At 33.8% G+C, this 19469-nt stretch overlaps 1 protein-coding gene across 1 annotated transcript in view; it reads right to left on the bottom strand.

Moving 5' to 3' along the window:
• Positions 1–3881: 3881 nt before the first annotated feature.
• The window catches only part of LOC141342962 (high affinity nerve growth factor receptor-like), a 39528-nt gene continuing 23940 nt past the window's right edge, over positions 3882–19469 (bottom strand). Inside the window, exons 12-17 of the mRNA XM_073847551.1 lie at positions 17608–17772; positions 17393–17523; positions 15935–16107; positions 10853–11093; positions 10419–10577; positions 3882–6864 (exon numbers count right to left, since the gene is read on the bottom strand). Of these exons, the coding sequence (XP_073703652.1) occupies positions 6679–6864; positions 10419–10577; positions 10853–11093; positions 15935–16107; positions 17393–17523; positions 17608–17772 (1055 nt within the window). The 3' untranslated portion in view covers positions 3882–6678. The remainder of the gene's footprint in view (positions 6865–10418; positions 10578–10852; positions 11094–15934; positions 16108–17392; positions 17524–17607; positions 17773–19469) is intronic.

Below are 19469 nucleotides of genomic sequence, written 5' to 3' on the forward strand. Positions count from 1 at the left end.
ACATTGCACAGCAAACAGAGTAACATAAAATATAAAATTACCTCAGAAATTCATCGCTAGTTTGGACAACATTGTCTTGCCTCCTTTGAAAGTCCTTATTGTTTTTATTTCCACTACATTGACTACGTTACAAAAACGCTAGATTCGCTGTTTAGATGCTGAGGACATGTACTGGTTGAAGTCGTGTAATTGCAACAAAATATACAGTTATCGTTCACTAATGTGGACGCAAATATAGTTATCGTTGTATTTATAGTTATCGTTATCGCCCTTGGTGTGAACGGGCCTTTACAGAAAGAAAACGGTGGATAACTTAAAACGTTTAATGTTTGGTTTTTATCCTGTTTTATCCATGTCAACATGTTCCACGGAATTTGTGATCATTTCTTACTTTTATGTCCAACGAAAAATAACGACTGACTAACGTTATTTTCATACGACATATCAATTTGGAACGACATGAGGGTAAGTAACTAATGACTATCCCTTTAATTGTGCATCACTAGTCATTTAGCGTCTGAGGCAGGAATACACCGACTGCCTGGAAAAGGGGTGAAATGGAATAGTGGTCCAGACACAAATGACCCGTGAGAATTGAGTTTAGGCACCGCGGAGCTAGCGATACCATTACCCAGAAAGCATTACAGTTCTCTAGAGTCTCTAAGCTGAGATGTCAGACAAAATAAATGCGTTGAAGCGACAGTAGGCCTGTTTCGTCCTCATTAATACAGATATACTGTTTGTGGGATAGTGTTTGGCGTCCATACGAAACGACACAGATGTTTATTCAGCACAACGTCGTGAATAGCTGATTTGTTGTCGAATATTCACAGATGCCACATTTCTATTGTACAGACTGAGACTAGGAAACAATGGGCTTTTTCAGGCTGCAGTACAGTATGTTCATGGTATGTATCTGTGTTGTAATCTGTAATGGTATTGAGGTTTCAACTTCACCTCCATCTGTCACTTTCTACCAGCATCTCTTCTGTCCATCTGTTGGTTTCTGTAGATTCTCATCATCACCTCTGTTGAGTTATTTGTACTCTCAGTTATGTCTTTTTTAGTTTATTTTATGTTTAAAAGGCATTTAGATATAAAATATTTGCACAGCTAAAGGTATAGTCCACCCCAAAATGTTTACTTAACTCATGTTGTAAGACATAATATCTTTTGCAGAAAACAAGATATTTTGAAGAATGACTTCTGGACATCACTGTATGTACACTACCAGTCAAAAGTTTTTGAACAGGAAGACTTTTAATGTTTTTTTTTTTTTTTTTTTTTTAAAGTCTCTTCTGCTCACCAAGCCGCATTTGTTTGATCCAAAGCACAGCAAAAGCAGTAATATTGTGAAATATTTTAACTATTTAAAATAGCTGCTTGCTATTTGAATATATTTTAAAATGTAATTTATTCCTGCGATCAAAGCTACATTTTCAGCATTATTACTCAAGTCTTCAGTGTCACATGATCCTTCAGAAATCATTCTAATATGTGACCCTGGACCACAAAACCAGTCATAAGGTTAAATTTGACAAAACTGAGATTTATTCATCATATGAAAGCTCAATAAATAAGCTTTCTATTGATGTATGGTTTGTTAGGATAGGACAATATTTGACTGAGATACATCTGTTTGAAATCAGAAATCTGAGGATGCAAAAAAATCAAAAAGACTGAGAAAATCACCTTTAAAGTTGTACAAATTAGGTTCTTAACAATGCATATTACAAATCAAAAATTACATTTTGATATGTTTACAGAAGGAATTTTACAAAAAATCTTCATGGAACATGAACTTTACTTAATTTCTTAATGATTTTTGGCATAAAAGAAAAATCTAAAATTTTGACCCATACAATGTATTTTTGGCTATTGCTACAAATATACCCCAGCGACTTAAGACTGGTTTTGTAGTCCAGGGTCACATATGGTGATTTGCTCTTTAGGAAACATTTATTATTATTATATCTATATTTAAAACAGTCAAGTACATTTTTTTTTCAGGATACTTTTGATGAATAGAAAGATCCGAATATCAGCATTTATCTGAAATAACAAGCTTTTGAAACATTATACACTATAGCATTCAAAAGCTTTAATAATAATATTAATTTAATTTTTTAATTAATACTTTTATTTAGCAAGGATGCTTTAAATTAACAAAAAGTGATAATTAAATTCTATTTTAGATAAATGCTGTTCTTCTGAACTTTCTATTCATCAAAGAAACCTGGAAAAATTCTACTTAGCGGTTTTCAACATATTAATCATAATAATAAATGTTTTTTTGAGCAGCAAGTCAGAATAATAAAATGATTTCTGAAGGATCGTGTGACTTGAGTAATGATGCTAAGATTTCAGCTTTGAAATCAAAGAAATAAATAATATTGAAAAAAAACTTTTTTAATAGTAAAATATTCAAAACTGTACTATGTTTGCTGTACTTTTGATCAAATAAATGCAGGCTTGGTGAGTAGAAGACACTTCTTAAAAAAACATTAAATAATCTAGTAGTGTAAATGTAGTTTTATATAAAACCAATAGCAGTCTATGGTGTATTTGTTGACTGAAATGACTGATATTGTCATTTGTGTTTGCACTGCAATCCATAATATGACCACAATATAAACACCATGCAGCAATAATGTGAGATTAACAATATTATGACATACAAAGCTGACAATAAAAAGACTAAAAATCAAGAAAATTAAGTTTAATACAGCTATTGTACATTGTCCATCAACAAAATCAAAACCCAAGTCTATTCAAATTGTTATATTCATTTGTACAATGAAACAAAGATGCCAACACTCTGACTGTTATTGATTAATTAATGTTAAAGGAAATTATCTTTCATTTTATCCTTTAAAATGTACTGCTATGATTTTCAGCTTGTATTTGTGAAATAATATTTCAGCTCTGAAAGACTAGGTAAGATTACAGTAGTTAAAAACTAAAAAGAAAAATAGATAACACAAATAGGGATCAGTATGCAAAACAATGCAGTTCAGATACTAGATTATGTACAAGAGGCACAAAGTGATGCACTCATTAATGAAATTAATAAAATGGTAAACAGTGACCACTGGAGCTTAACATGCTGTATGATAAATAATATTTGATTGATTGATTGATCCAGTATCATGCTGGAATTCAGGCTGTGTTCGGAAATGCATACTAGCGTACTGCAGCGGGTGGCTCTATAGTGATTAGTCACATGGGATTAATGGCTTAAAATACAATAAGGCCATAGCTGAGAGCCCGTTAGCAAAGACAGAGCCATGCATGTTGTGTATTTCCAGGGCTGTGCACTTGCTGAGGCATTGAAATGAATGGAAAGCGCTTGGTATTATTATAGAAATGATTGAAATGGACTTCTAAGAAGCATTTTAGCTCAAAATTAGATTCAAAATAGCAACTTTTTTAAATTAAGGCAAGACACTATGAGCAAAATCCGTGTTTTTTCATGCACTGGTCAATTTTGAGATTTGTTTTGCCTCCAAAAGAACATTTAATGGTTCATTTGAATTATACTTTGTCAATTTATGCTTGTAGATTTCAATTACAATACAAAATGAGTTGTTTGTTGCATACACCAGAATATCCAGTTTTATTTTTATAAATATTATGAAGGCTTTCACAAAATGTTTTTTCAATGTAACATGCTCCATTATTATTTTTCTAACTTCTAACTCCAAAATATATATTTTTAGAGTGTATCATAGTTGTTATTGGTAACAAAATCTAGAATTAATTAATTTGTTGTTGTTGTTGTTAATTAACGTAAGTTGAAATAAAATAAAATAGAAAATAAATATTAAATGAAAATATTTTTAAAAAAAATGTAAATGTTGTGACCTGGCAGCTAACAAAAGTAAAATAAAATAAGTTGCAGTACTAGTTTTACTAAAAATAAAATAAAACTATTACTAAAATCCTTTATAATAATATGTTTAATACATTAATGGGAAAAATGGACAGAAACGTAAAAAACTCAAAAAGTGATAAAAATAACAAAAGCACATAAAATCACACATAAAGTTAAACACATGAAAAATATAAAGAAAATCAAATTCAATATTTAAAACTTTTTTTTTTAAATGGCAAAAAGTAAACTATATACAGTACCAGTCAAAAGTTTTTGAACAGTGAGATTTTTAATATTTTTTAAACAAGTATCAAGTCCCAAGCCTGCATTTATTTGATCCAAAGTACACCAAAAACTATTTTTTTATATATTTTGCTATTTAAAATAACAGTTTTTTTGTTCAAATATATTTTAAAATGTAATTTATTCCTGTGATTTCAAAGATGAATTTTTAGCTTCATTACTTCACTCACATAACCCTTCAGGAATCATTCTAATATTCTGATTTGCTGCTCAATATTATTATTATTAGGTTGAAAAGAAGTAGAATTTTTTCAGGTTTCTTTGACAAAGAGAAAATAGTATTTTGTTAATTTTTTTACCCTATTTACCTAGAGTCTTGCCTTAAACATCTGAAAGAATTACAGCATCAAAGGTTTTCCATTCCATACTTCATACAGTTTCAAATAAATAATAGTATACAGTAGGTTAGTACTTTATTCCGTACACAGCCCATGTGTCTCCACTGTAGTGTTGTTGCTGACCTTGTTGATGCTTTTGATATAGAAAATAAAGCAGGACAGTGCTGTTAAACATGGAAAGATGTACAATACATGCATGTGTAGATCACGCATAACAGATCGATGGAATATATTCATAATCGCAAGACACTGAAAAAAAAAAAAAATCCGGTCAGATTGGCACGACATGTAAATCACAGCAACTTAAGGGTCTTTGTTCAGGGGGGACATATTATTAAGAAACTGCACATGATGGTTAAAGGTGAAGTATGTAATAAATGTGACATCAGAGAAGCAAATGCTAAAATAAGCCATATTACAGAAACTTCCTATGTCTTAACATTTAAAATCAGGAGCCGAAAGTCTTGAATTCATTAATTCATGGCATTCAATGTGGCCTTTACTGCAAAAAAATGATGTTCTTCCTGAGTGTTTTTGTCTTGTTCTCCAGGAAAATATCTAAATATTCTTACGTTTTTGCTTTTGTGAGAAGTTGAGTGAGTTTATGCTTAAAACAAGAATAAATAACTAACAAGGAGTAGACATTTGGTAGATATTTGTTGTTGTTTTAAGCGTAAAATTACTTAATTTTTTTATACATTTCTCAGAATACAAGACTTCTTTTGTCAGTTTTCATCTCAAGTAAATATATCTTGATTATGAATCTTTAGAAGAACGTTTTTTTGCAGTGTGATTAGGTACACTCTTAAAAATAAAGGTGCTTCAAAAGGTTCTTCACAGTGATGCCATAGAAGAACCATTTTTGGTTCCACACAGAACTGTTCAGTCAAAGGTTCTTTAAAGCAGTGGTTCTCAATCCTGGTCCTGGAGGACCCCTGCTCTGCACATTTTGCATGTCTCCCTTATTTAACACACCTGATTGAGATCTCCAGCTTGTTAGTTCAGTTAATGGATCTCTACTAATGAGCTGATGATCTCAATCAGGTGTGTTAAATAAGGGAGACATGCAAAATGTGCAGAGCAGGGGTCCTCCAGGACCAGGATTGAGAACCACTGCTTTAAAGAACCATCTCTTTCTTACCTTTTTATAATCTGAAAACCTTCTTTTACAAAGAACCCTACTGTTGAACAGAAAGGTTCTTCAGATGTTAAAGGTTGTTTATTTAACCATGTAGACAAACAAGGTTCTTCTATGGCAGAGGTTCTCAACTCTGGCCCTCGAGGTCCACTTTCCTGCAGAGTTTACCTCCAACCTTGATCAAACTCACCTGCCTGTAACTTTCTAGTAATGATGAAGAGCTTGATTAGCTTGTTCAGGTGTGTTTGATTAGGGTTGGAGCTAAACTCTGCAGGAAAATGGACCTCGAGGGCCAGAGTTGAGAACTCCTGTTCTATGGCATCGTGAAGCACCTTTATTTTTAAGAGTGTAGACTGAAAAAGCTCCTAAAAGTCTTAAGTTTACTTTCATAAATACTGCAGAAAACTTGTAAACAGATAGAATAGTATTATGAGTTTGTATGATTCCGTAATATAAGAGTAGGGTTTCACTCTCCCCATTGGTCAGACAAACAGCAAATCCCGCCCCTAGACTCACGCCATTGGTTGAGGCTGTTGCTATGTCAGGCTGGGCAGGACGCTCAAACAAACAGAGCCGTAGTTTTTACATTTATCTGGAAAATCAACCTACAACGTCTCTTGCATATTAGACTGGATTGAGCAAAATTACACACTTCACCTTTAATGACCTTTAATTACAAGACCTTGACATCAGTAACCTCATATAGAAAACCTAAGTGTCTCTTCAGGGGTGAGTCATGAAGATCCATGAGCAATTTCCGCTAATGCATATTCAGAGTATCCACTGTCCATTTACTCAGTCCATTTCTCATACTTATTTCTTCAAATTTAAACACATGGACGCAATCGTACACCTCCGGTGGGTTAAAACGCACACATCAACAAACACCGGAAACGTTCATACTGCACTTCTGAGACAGTTTGTGAATTGTGTCCGTCCAAAACCCACCACTGATTTTTCTCCTTAGCCCAAACAACCTGCTTCCGGAAGTATGTCTTTTCCATGCAGGTCTGATCAGGGTGCTGCTACTCCAGGATGTCCAGGTAGACGGGCGGGTTCTTGACGAGGGCCACGAGGCGGTTGTAGATGTCCTTGATGACAAGCCTCTGCTGCGGTTCTCTCTGCCAGCAGCCCTGCATGAGGAGATGCACTTCCTTCGGGCAGGTACGTGGTCGCTCAAGCTCTCGCCCCTGTGTGATGCACTCAATGGCCTGGAAAGAGGGTAAATATTTCATATTTACAGTCAGACAAGTGGAAATGATGGTAGTATAGTTGTAGTTCTTTTTTTAGTCTGCTATTTCAAACTACAGTTGAGGTCAAAAGTTTACATAATGTTAATTATTTTACCAAAATAATTGTTATTTTTTTATTTAGTACTGACCTGAATAAGATATTTCACATAAAGGACATTTACATGTAGTTCACAAGAGAAAATAATAGTTAAAAATGTATAAATGTAATTAATCCTGTTGTTACCTGAATGATCCATAGCTGTTTTTTGACCTGAACAGGTCCAACAAATTCTTTGGTTTTTCAGCATTTGTGTGTATTTGAACCCTTTCCAACAATGACTGTATGATTTTGAGATCCATCTTTTTACACTGAGGACAACTGAAGGACACATATGCAACTATTATAGAAGGAAACACAATGCATTATGAGCCGGGTGAAAACTCAGGGTAAATTTAACTTATTTTGTCTTCTGGGAAACATGTATCTGCTGTGGCTTCTGAAGGGCAGTACTAAATAAAAAATATATATTTAGGCAAAATAAGAAAAATGTACACATCTTCATTTTGTTCAAAAGTTTTCACCCCCTGGTTCTTAATACATCGTGTTTCCTTGAACCTTCTGTAATAGTTGCATATGAGTCCCTCAGTTGTCCTCAGTGTGAAAAGATGGATCTCAAAATCATACAGTCATTGTTGGAAAGCCTTCTTTTCAGAAAACACACAGCTGTGGATCATTTAGGTAACAACACAGCATGAAGGTTGAAGCGTATGTAAACTTTTGAACAAGGTAATTTTTATAAATTTAACTAATGTTTTCTCTTGTAAACTATATGTAAAATCTTTTATGGGAAATATCTTACTCAGGTCAGTACTAAATAAAAAACATGCATTTTGCAGATTCTGCAAGGTGTATGTAAACTTTTGACTTCAACTGTACCTTCAAATTCCAAAGCTGTTAAAACTGTGAGCCTGTGCTTGCATTTAAAATTGTTTTTGTTAAAATAAAAAATAAAAATATTGTTATAAAAAATAATAATTTATAATAATGTGCATTGTACTTAATTAAAATAAAACAATCAAAAATAAAAATAAATTAATGTCAAAAAAACAATTATTTTGTTTAGCTAGTTGCCAAATGTCTGATCTGTCTAATTTTAAATAATTGAAACTAAACCTGAAATAAAACAAATAAAAGCAATGTAAACAGAAAAAAAACAAATACAAACAACAAAATTACTAAAACTTTAACTAAATTTTAAATGAAAATGGAAAATAGTGCGGTACTAAATGCTAAAATTTAGGCAAAATAAGAAAAATGTACACAAATTTATTCTGTTCAGAAGTTTAAACCCTTGACTCTTAATCCATTGTGTTTCCTTCTGAAGCATGAGTGAGCGTTTGAACCTTCTGTAATAGTTTATATAATCATAAATGTCAATTATTTAAATTGGGTCATACATGATTTGTTTGACAATAATATTTTTAAATTATTATTAAAGGAAGAATAAACATATAAATGCTCTTTTCTTTAATATGGAAAAGTTCTAAACATTACATTACGTTTTCGTGGTTTATTTCATGTATTTTATTTTAAGAAAATCAAAGAAAATTTGATTTCTCTGACTCTATTTTCTCCAGGTAGCAGTTGGCTGCAAAGAAGCACCCTCTCTTCTCTCCAAGGCTATTCCTGGTGGCTATTTAAAACGGCAGTGACTTCAAGCCCTTATAGTATTGCCTCTTAATCAAATGAGGTGAAGAGACTGTCAGCACCACACAACATCATTCTGAAATGGGCTTTCAATCACTGCAATAAATTAACAAAAATTCACATTGACCCCTCTGAAAGTCTGGCACCCTCTCTCTTCGCAGATGGAAAGTTACGAACGATCCGTCTCCGTCCCATACAATTAGGCTCTGGATAATTAGCTGTGTCCATCATGGCTCGAGAAGGATTAGGTTAACAAGGTTAAACAACGTCGGCCCAAGGCGAAGATGAGGTTTAATCGGATTAAAATCGAGTCGACAGGAAAGTGATCTACCTCTCTGTTGAAAGAAGAGAGGCCTCTCCAGCGTAATAGTGCAGTTGTGGTCACACCAGAGTCCACTTTTTGGTGCCTAATCTGAGAGGTCTGGATCACTCTGGAACCGAAAAACATCTATTGATCTTCTCGTTCATAAGTGCTTAAGAGCACGGTCTGATCCAGTCCAAAATGGATGTTCACATCACGATGAAGGTTGGGAAAAGCAGCTCTGTCTGTTTGCTTTAACTCACTAACCAGCACTGATGCCATCAGACAGTCCAAATCACTTCTGTCATTGCAGGTAAACATTACTGCAATCGTTTACTGTCAAATGAAAATTCATTTACTCACTCTCTTGTTGTTCTAAAGCGTTTTTTTTTTTTTTTTTTTTTTTTCAGTTGAACACAAACGGAGGTGTTTTGCAGAATGATAAAGTTGAAAACCATCAAAAGTCTCATTAAAGTAGTCTACAGTTGAGGTCAAAAGTTTACATTCCCCTTTCAGAATCTGAAAAACGTTAATTGTTTTAGCAAAATAAGATGGATCATACAAAATGCATGTTATTTTTTATTAACTGACCTGAATGAGATATTTCACACAAAATATAGTCCACAACAGAAATAGTTGAATTTATAAAAATGACCCTGTTCAAAAGTTGGTTCTTTATACTGTGTTGTTACTTAAATGATCCACAGCTGGGTTTTTGTTTACTGATAGTTGTTCATGAGTCCCTTGTTTGTCCTGAACAGTTAAACTGCCTGCTGTTCTTCAGAAAAATCCTTCAGGTCCCACAAATTCTTTGGTTTTCCATCATTTTTGTGTATTTGAACCCTTTCCAGCACTGACTGTATGATTTTGAGATCCATCTTTTCACACTGAGGACAACTGAGGGACTCATATGCAACTATTACAGGAGGTTCAAACACTCACTGATGCTCCAGAAGGAAAAACCGCGCATTAAGAGCCGGGGATGAAAACTTTTGAACAGAATGGAGATGTGTACATTTTTCTTATTTTGCCCTCAGAGGCTACAGAAGATAGTTACATGTTTCCCAATGGACAAAATAAGTCAAATTTACCTTGATCTTCAAATTCAAAAAATGTTAACCCCCAGCTCCTAATGCATGGTTTTTCCTTCTAGAGCAGTGAGTGTTTGAACCTTCTGTAATAGTTCATATGAGTCTCTCAGTTGTCCTCAGTTTGAAAAGATGGATCTCAAAATCATATAGTCATTGTTGGAAAGGGTTCAAATATACAAAAATGCTGGAAAACCAAAGAATTTGTGGGATCTGGAGGATTTTTCTGAAGAACAGTGGGCAGTTTGACTGTTCAGGACAAACAAGGGACTCTTGAAAGTTTTTTAGGTGAGCTGATTCTTTAAAATCTGTTTGTTTTGTGGTGGTTGTTTTTTTTTTTAATGATGACAATAAATGAGTTTGGCATTTAAATAGGTATGCTTGTGCAGCCACACATGGTTGACACTAACTTTGAACAATAAATGTGGTACTTTACCTCACTGTTGGATAGCTGATACCATGGTTGTTTGCCATAGGTGAAGATTTCCCAAAGGACCACTCCAAAGCTCCAGATGTCACTCTCCGTGGTGAACTTCCTGTACATGATGCTTTCTGGTGGCATCCAGCGAATGGGCAGCATCGTCCTCCCACCAACCTGTGAACATGAAAGAAAACAGATTACAGCCAAACATCTCTGCTGTTGGTACATAAACAAAATCACAGGGCAAAATCACAAATGAGATATCTTAAGTGTCTCAAATGTTTCTCCCAGACCTCAGAGAGATACAGAAGTAGAGAAGTCTCCAGTTTCTGAAGAAAGTCAGAAATCAGACCAAATGATTTGCCACTTTTGTTATTCACAGTATATTTTTGGAGAAAATTTTAGGAGAAACATCTGAGACGTGTTGAAATTAAAATGCGGTGTTTTACCCTGTAGTAATCAGTGCTGTAAATGTCTCTTGACATCCCAAAGTCCCCAATCTTCACCACCAGCCCTTCTCCTACTAAACAGTTCCTGGTGGCCAGGTCTCTATGGACGAAATGAAGGGAAGCGAGGTACACCATGCCCGAGGCGATCTGAGCTGCGATGTGGAGCATCTGAGGAAGAGTCAACTGACCCATCGGAGGAACCTTCATCTCATCCAGGATACGAGCATCTGGACCGTGAGCCCTGTACAAACACAAAGTATGTACATGTTATGTGAATATGCATAGATTACCCAGATAGCTTGCTACATTGTCCTAGATATTTAGTATATATGTGATGCGATCTAGGAAAACCCAACACATGGTGCAATTATTTTTAGGTTTTCAAGCCCTTTCCAAAAGTGTTTTTATTTTGTCCGTAGCTTAAACAACAAAAGTTGTCTATCGGGATTTGTGTGATAGCTATGATTTTCAGGAATGGAATTTTGAGGAAAACTGATTTAAAGTGAGACGGGTTTTACTTTCACTTCACGGGTTTAACTAGAGCTGTCTGTCAAGTCAGAAGCGCCAAACTGCCTCATTACACAAACAGACTAACGTCTGTTTTCCGTTAATTATCAGGGACATAGTCTCTAAACTTTTCATCATGTTTATATAGCATGAATTTTAATTTTAGCTTTACATTTAGTTTTTACATTTACATTAGTTTACATTTAGAAAAGCGAATGTAGCGTAACCTTTTCATACAACAGACTGTCTTTCGACTCCTCCTCTTTAGTAACTTCGTCATCCGATCCTTCGTCTCTGGATGTGAAATAGCCATCTCACCATTTAAAACAAAATATAAATAAATAAAAAAAACTTTGCGTGCCATAGTTTACACAGGACTGGTGGGGAATGTTCATTGATACACCTTTATTAAATATGTTTCATGATTTATTGTGGTAGGTTAACTGTTTTTGTGGTGTTTAGAGAAAGCACCTCCATAGGGCGTTCTTATAAGAAGAAAGACAGAGTAATTTCTGCTTGCTGCAATAAATCGCTATTTTTCTGCAGTAAACAAGTGAATTTTGCTAAGATTTTTTCAGTGATGATAGACAAGATGTTATAGACTAATTTAATGAAAACCTAATTTTGACCAAAAATTTATATTCTACCTATTTTTCTGAATTTCCTGAAAATGTCCCAGTGCGATATCCGACAGGTTTTCCCAGATTGCATCACATATTTAAAGCATGCTATACTCTTAAAAAAAAAAAATAGGTTCAGAAGGGGGTTTGTATGACAGCATATTTTGAGATGAAATGTTGAAACGTTTCGAGAATAAAGTCGAAATGCTTTTAGAATAAAGTCGAAATGCTTCGAGAATAAAGTCGAAATGCTTCGAGAATAAAGTCGAAATGCTTTTAGAATAAAGTCGAAATGCTTCTAGAATAAAGTCGAAATGCTTTTAGAATAAAGTCGAAATGCTTCGAGAATAAAGTCGAAATGCTTCGAGAATAAAGTCGAAATGCTTTTAGAATAAAGTCGAAATGCTTCTAGAATAAAGTCGAAATGCTTCGAGAATAAAGTCGAAATGCTTCGAGAATAAAGTCGAAATGCTTTTAGAATAAAGTCGAAATGCTTCTAGAATAAAGTCGAAATGCTTCGAGAATAAAGTCGAAATGCTTCGAGAATAAAGTCGAAATGCTTCGAGAATAAAGTCGAAATGCTTCGAGAATAAAGTCAAAATGCTTTTAGAATAAAGTCGAAATGCTTCTAGAATAAAGTCGAAATGCTTCGAGAATAAAGTCGAAATGCTTCGAGAATAAAGTCTAAATGGTTCGAGAATAAAGTCGAAATGCTTCGAGAATAAAGTCTAAATGGTTCGACAACGAATTCAAAATGTTTCGACAATGAAGTCGAAATGTCTCAACAATAAAGTCAAAATGTTTGCGATTACTGGGTGGCCGACACAAATAATGAATGGAAGAAGTATAGAGTATAGATATTATTTCCAATCATTAACTGTATTATACCGTATACTGAATACTGTATACTGTATAAAAAGTTGAATAGTCACGTATATAGCCACAAGTGAAAAGCTAAAGTTATTCTATATCTACACCACAGTTGCACAACTTCAATGCTAAGCAATTCAGACAACCTCTGTAGACTTCATGATAATGGACCTGAAAATTTAAGACTTACTAAACTTATTTCCAGGTTTTAGAACTCATTCATGCAGCACTTTATTCCCATTGTGACAGAAATGAACTGAAAGTGACACCAACTGTGATCTTGGCACAGAATGAACTGCTTGAGATGAAGACATTTTTACACAATATTGAATAAAAAAAATAGAAAAATTGTGTATTTATGAGATTATAACTGGATGCCGTTTACTAGCAATATAACAACGATGCAGCATACCGCTTTATATTGTTATATCCACCTCTTTCGGTAAGAACGGTCACGGCCATTTGTACATTGTATGGGTCTGGCGCGTTGAAGAAAAAGGTGGATACAGCATGCAATTTCACATTTTGACCCTCAATCGGTAAGGCCAAGTTTATAAATTATGCTTTATGCTTTGGAGCAAACTCCAGATTGAAGCAAGTCACTTTGGATGAGAAAACATCTGCTAATGACAGCACAAGCACCATGGGTCACCATTGCCTTGCGTGTCAGGCCTCAATGTGCAAAGCACTCTCGCCATTCATCCTAATATAAACTCTGCCACTCGCTTGCCTTCTGAGGTTTAGTATGTGATCCCTATTAGTTTAGCAGGCAGGTGGCAGGATGAGGCAGCTGCAAGCAAGACTGGAGACACATCCATACACGTGAAAATGCGATTTCATCTCCCCCTCAAACATTCATATGTCCCCACTCCCAATCTGGCCCCAGCAACCACCTGGCAAACAGACTGGATCTTTACGCACCGAGACTCAGCTGTGCTGGACATATGGTCAGTCCCCCATCAGCCACCTCATACTTCAGTCAACTTTACATCTTAATTAAGACTGGAGCATCACAAAGCTGCATCTGCATTTGGGCTCCATCGCTCCTCTACTTTGTTAGGTCTTCGAGTTTCAGATATGGAAAATGAATGCTTTGAATTTGATGCAACTGATCAAGTACACTCTTAAAAATAAAGCTTCAAAGAACCTTTCAGTGTTTTTTGGGTGCAAAGAACATATGTGACCCTGGACCGCAAAACCAGTCTTAAGTAGCATGAGTATATTTGTAGCAATAGCCAAAAATACATTGTATGGGTCAAAGTTATTGAATATGTTTCTTTTATGCCAAAATCATTAGGATATGAAGTAAAGATCATGTTCCATGAATATAATTTGTAAATTTCCTACCTTAAACATATCGAAACTTAATTTTTATTAGTAATATGCATTGCTAAGAACTTTATAGGCAATTTTCTCAGTATTTAGATTTTTTGGCAAACTCAAATTCCAGTTTTTCAAAAAGTTGTATCTAGACCAAATAGTTTACTATCCTAACAAACCATGCATCATTGGAAATGAAAATTTAAAAATTTTGACCCTTATGACAGGTTTTGTGGTCCAGGGTCACAGTTAAATTTGGACTGGAGCATCACAAAGCTACATCTGCATTTGGGCTCCATCGCTCCTCTACAAAACTTTTAGTGTTTTCCTGGTGTAAAGAACATTTATGACCCTGGACCGCAAAACCGGCCTTAAGTAGCATGGGTATATTTGTATCAATAGCCAAAAATACATTGTATGGGTCACATTTATCTTTTATGCCAAAATCATTAGGATATTGAGTAAATATAATGTTCCATGAAGACATTTTGTAAAGTGCCTTACGTAAATATATGAAAACATAATTTTTATTAGTAATATGTTTATTAGTTTATTGCTAAGAACTTTATTTGGACACCTTTATAGGCAATTTCTCAGTATTTAGATTTTTTGGCAAATTCCATTTTTTCAAAAAGTTGCATCTCAGCCAAATGTTCTACTATCCCAACAAACCATGCATCAATGGAAAGCTTATTTATTCAGCTTTCAGATGATGTATATATCTCAATTTCAAAATTTTGACCCTTATGACTGGTTTTGTGGTCCATGGTCACATTTTAATTAAGACTGGAGCATCACAAAGCTGCATCTGCATTTGGGCTCCATTGCCCCTCTACTTTTTTGGGGCTTCGACTTTAGATGTGGAAAATGAATGGTTTAAATTTGATGCAACTAATCAAGTACACTCTTAAAAATAAATCGTCAAAGAACCTTTCAGTGAAACTTTTAGTGTTTTCTTGGTGTAAAGTGGTTGGTGTGTCTTAAGTAGCATGGGTATATTTGTATCAATAGCCAAAAATACATTGTATGGGTCAAATTTATCTTTTATGCCAAAATCATTAGGATATTAAGTAAAGATCATGTTCCATGAAGATATTTTGTAAATCTCCTACCGTAAATATATAAAATTAATTGATATTAGTCATGTGCATTTCTAAGAACTTAATTTGGGCAACTTTCAAAGCAATTTTAAATTTTTTGCACACTCAAATTCCAGATTTTTTTAAAGAGTTTTATCTCGACCAAATATTCTACTATCCTAACATCATACCATCAATGGAAAGCTTATTTATTCAGCTTTCGGATGATGTATAAATCTCATAAAATATAAAAATCTTAAAAATTGACCCTTATGACTGGTTTTGTGGTCCAGGATCACATTTTAATGATCTTAAAACCCTTTTCCACTTTAAATGACTTTAAATAAATGTTCATTAGTGGCATCTATGGGTCCATGAAGAACTGTTGATATCTATGGAAACTTTCCATTCCACAAAAGGTTCTCTATAGTGGAAAAAGGTTCTTCAGATCCTTAAAACATTCTTTACACTAAGAAAATAATTGTTGTTTTAGGAAGTACTCACTGAAGGGTTCTTTGGTGAACCCAAAATGATTCCTCTATGGCATCAGTGGAAAAACGAAGGTTGTCTAAGAACAACATTTTTACATCGGAGCTTTAAGGAAGCTCTTTAGTTTCTGACCGCTGTACTGCATTGCTGGTGCTGTAGTTAATTCGTTGTGAGAGGCTAGTGGTTATTAAACTGACCTTAGAAAGCGGTTGAGGTCTCCGTGTCGCATGTACTCAAACACCATGGCCAGAGGTTCTCCGTCTGTACACACGCCGTAGAACCGCACAATGTGTTCATGCTGTAAAACCGTGAGCAGCTCGGCCTCTCGCTGGAAGTCCTGCCGGGTGGACTCGTTGGCGACTTTCAAGGTCTACACAGACAATCAGATATGAAAATAGAGTGAGCATATTTGGACACTGTTAAAGAAATTCAAGGTAATAGATTTTGGAAAATAAATACTTGAAAATTTATGCCATTCAAATTCAAACTGCAATTCTTCATTCTGTTCGCTACTTAAATTTTACGTATTAAATGAATTTTAATTTGAATTTCTAAGTTCAGTTCTAAATGGCACTCAGCTCTGGTTTAATGCTTTGTAATTTTGTTATGTGTTTTTTGTTTGTCGTTTTTAGTGTTTTCTATTTACACTACCAGTCAAAAGTTTTTGAACATTAAGATTTGTCATGTCTTTTTAAAGAAGTCTCTTTTGCTCACAAAGACTGCATTTATTCAATCCAAAGTACAGCAAAAATAGACAAATTGTGAAATATTTTTACTACTTAAAATTGTTTTCTCTTTGAATATGTTTTAAAATCTAATTTATTCCAGATTTCAAAGCTGATTTTTAGCATCATTACTCCAGTTACATGATCCTTCAGAAATCTTTCTAATATTCTGATTTGCTCCTCAAAAAACATTTATGATTATTAGTATGTTGAAAACAGCTGAGTAGATTTTTTTCTTTGAAGAACAGAAAGTTCAGAAGAACAGCATTTATCTGAAATAGAAATATTTTGTAACATGATAAATGTATTCATCAATTTAAAGCATCATTGCTAAATAAAAGTATTAATTTCTGTAATTTCTTACCCAAGAAAAATCCTGAAAAAAATGTTAAATAGTAAAAATATTTCACAATATTCCTGCTTTTGATGTATTTTGGATCAAATAAATGCAGGCTTGGTGAGCAGAAGAGGCTTCTTTTAAAAACATTAAAAATCTTACAAAAATGTTTGACTGGTAGTGTAGCCTTAATGTACAGAAAGAAAAAAAAAAAAATATATATATATATATATATATATATATATATTTCTTTATAATTTATTTATTTATTGTTTTTTTTTTGTGTGGATGTTTTGAATGTTGTTGCAAATTTCCAATTTTAACTACTTGTCTAGCTAGCTAACATGAATGTGACAGACTTGAATGAATCCGAATTGGTTAAAAATCAGTGATGTTTTGCATTGTATACGATCAATCTCAAACAAATGCGTGGTTTTGCACATGCAGTTACTGTATGTATTTTAGCTGGAGAATTTCTAGCTATAATTATATAATTTTTTCTGGCACTTAAGAGTATATTGACTTAAAAAATCTTACATAATGCTGAACTACAAGAATGTTAAGCCCTGATAACATAAAGCGTGATTGCATACCTTGATAGCAACCAGCATCTTGTCAGTATCAGGACAGAGATTTGCACATTCTGCCAGGTAAACCTTGCCAAAGGCTCCTTCGCCCAGTTCCCACTTCAAAACAATGTCTTTTCTTTTAATGTGCTGGACGCCTGCAAAGTACAAAGTATTAATCACTTTAATGTAATCAACATGCTGAAAACTTGTGTGATATGGTTGAATTGTAAGACACTCACACATGTCTTTATCTTTGATGATTCCACAGAAGTACTGCGGGTTCTCTACAAAGCTGGACAAGCCAGAATCTAATGTACCATCATCTGAAGATGGAGGACTTGCACCGAAGTTCATGAAGCGAAGAGATACGGCCAAATCATCCTCAGTGCCTAGAACAGATGAACCTGTGGGGAAACAGACAGGAAGTGGTTGTCAAGCTGCTCCGGTTTGGTGTATTTGTTTCCTTTCTTCACATCTATATCCTGAGCCCATGTTAGGTTAATCAACTTATTGGCAATCACTGAGTCATCTGAAGTGCTCTACACAGCTTCCTGTGTATAGTTTGACAACATAATAGACGCTACATTCTCTCTTATTTCCTTGTGTATTTTTAGCCGGCCACGTTTAACACTTTCACATCTGTTTACTGTTTAACTTTTTAGAACTTTGGATAATGTTCTGGCAAGGTTCTCTCAAATGTTCTTCCAGTAACACTTATAGAATGTTCGTTTAAAGATAAGTGGTATTCAAAAATGTTCTTAGAATGTTTTCAGACTTTTTTTTAAAGGTTTAAATTAAATATTTTAAATGCAACTGTGTTTCAGAACATCCACAGAATATTCAAATGTAACATTCCATCTCCCCAAAATTAAAATTCTATCATCATTTATTCTCCCTCCACTTTTTCCAAACCTGTATGAGTTTCAATCTTCTGTTGAACACAAAAGAAGATATTTTGAAGAATGTTGGTAACACACAGTTGATGTAGCCATTGACTTGACAGAAAAAAATACTATGGAGGACGGTGGCTACAGTTAACTGTTTTAGGGTGAGTAAGTGATGACAGATTTTTCAGTAAAATATCACTTTTGCATTTGCAAAACCAAGAAAAAAAACCTATTTATATATTTTTTTGTTTTTCATAACGTAAGGGGAACATTGGCAAAATGTTCTTAGAAAGGTGGTTTCAAACTGGGACCCAAGAGAGTGTGGGAAAAGTTGAGGGAAAAAAATAAATAAGTAAGCAAACCAAAATCTATTTGACATAAAATAAAAATAAATAAAATGTAATTACATTTTTAAATAAATAAACGCATTTATGCATATTTATAATATACATTTTTTACAATATACACTGACGCTCAAAAGTTTTGGAATCAGAACAATTTTTAATGGTTTTTAACGACGTTTCTTATGCTCATCGAGGCTGCATTTATTTGATCATAAATACAAAAAAGTATTATTTCAATTTAAAATAGCGGTTTTCTATGTGAATATTTTTTAAATGTAATTTATTCCTGTGATACAAAGCTACATTTTCAGCATCATTACTTCAGTATTCAGTGTCACATGATTCTTTAGAAATTATTCTATCTAAGTTGTGCTGCTTAATATTTTTTTGTAACCTGTGATGCTTTTTTTCATGATTCTCTGATCAATAAAAGGTTAAAAATAACAGCATTTATTTAAAATAGAGAGGTTTTTTAGCAATATACACTGCTGTTCAAAAGTTTAGGGTCAGTATATTTTCCTTCTTTTTTTTTTTGAAAGAAATTAATACTTTTATACACCAAGAATGTGTTAAATTATTAAAAAAAGATTTACATTGTTAAAAAAAGATTTATATTTTAAATAAATGCTGTTCTTGTTATTCATCAAAGAATCCTGAAAAAAAAAGAATCACAGGTTCCATAAAAATATAAAATAAAAATATAAAAACTGTTTCCAACATTGATAATAAAAGTAATAAATCAGCATATTAGAATGATTTCTAAAGGTTCATGTGACATTTAAGACTGGAGTAACAGCTGATGAAAATTCAGCTTTGCATCACAGGAATAAATTATATTTTCAAGTGATATTGTAATAACATTTTGCAATA

Source organism: Garra rufa, chromosome 9 (genome assembly GCF_049309525.1).
Source record: "Garra rufa chromosome 9, GarRuf1.0, whole genome shotgun sequence".
Classification (NCBI taxonomy): domain Eukaryota; kingdom Metazoa; phylum Chordata; class Actinopteri; order Cypriniformes; family Cyprinidae; genus Garra; species Garra rufa.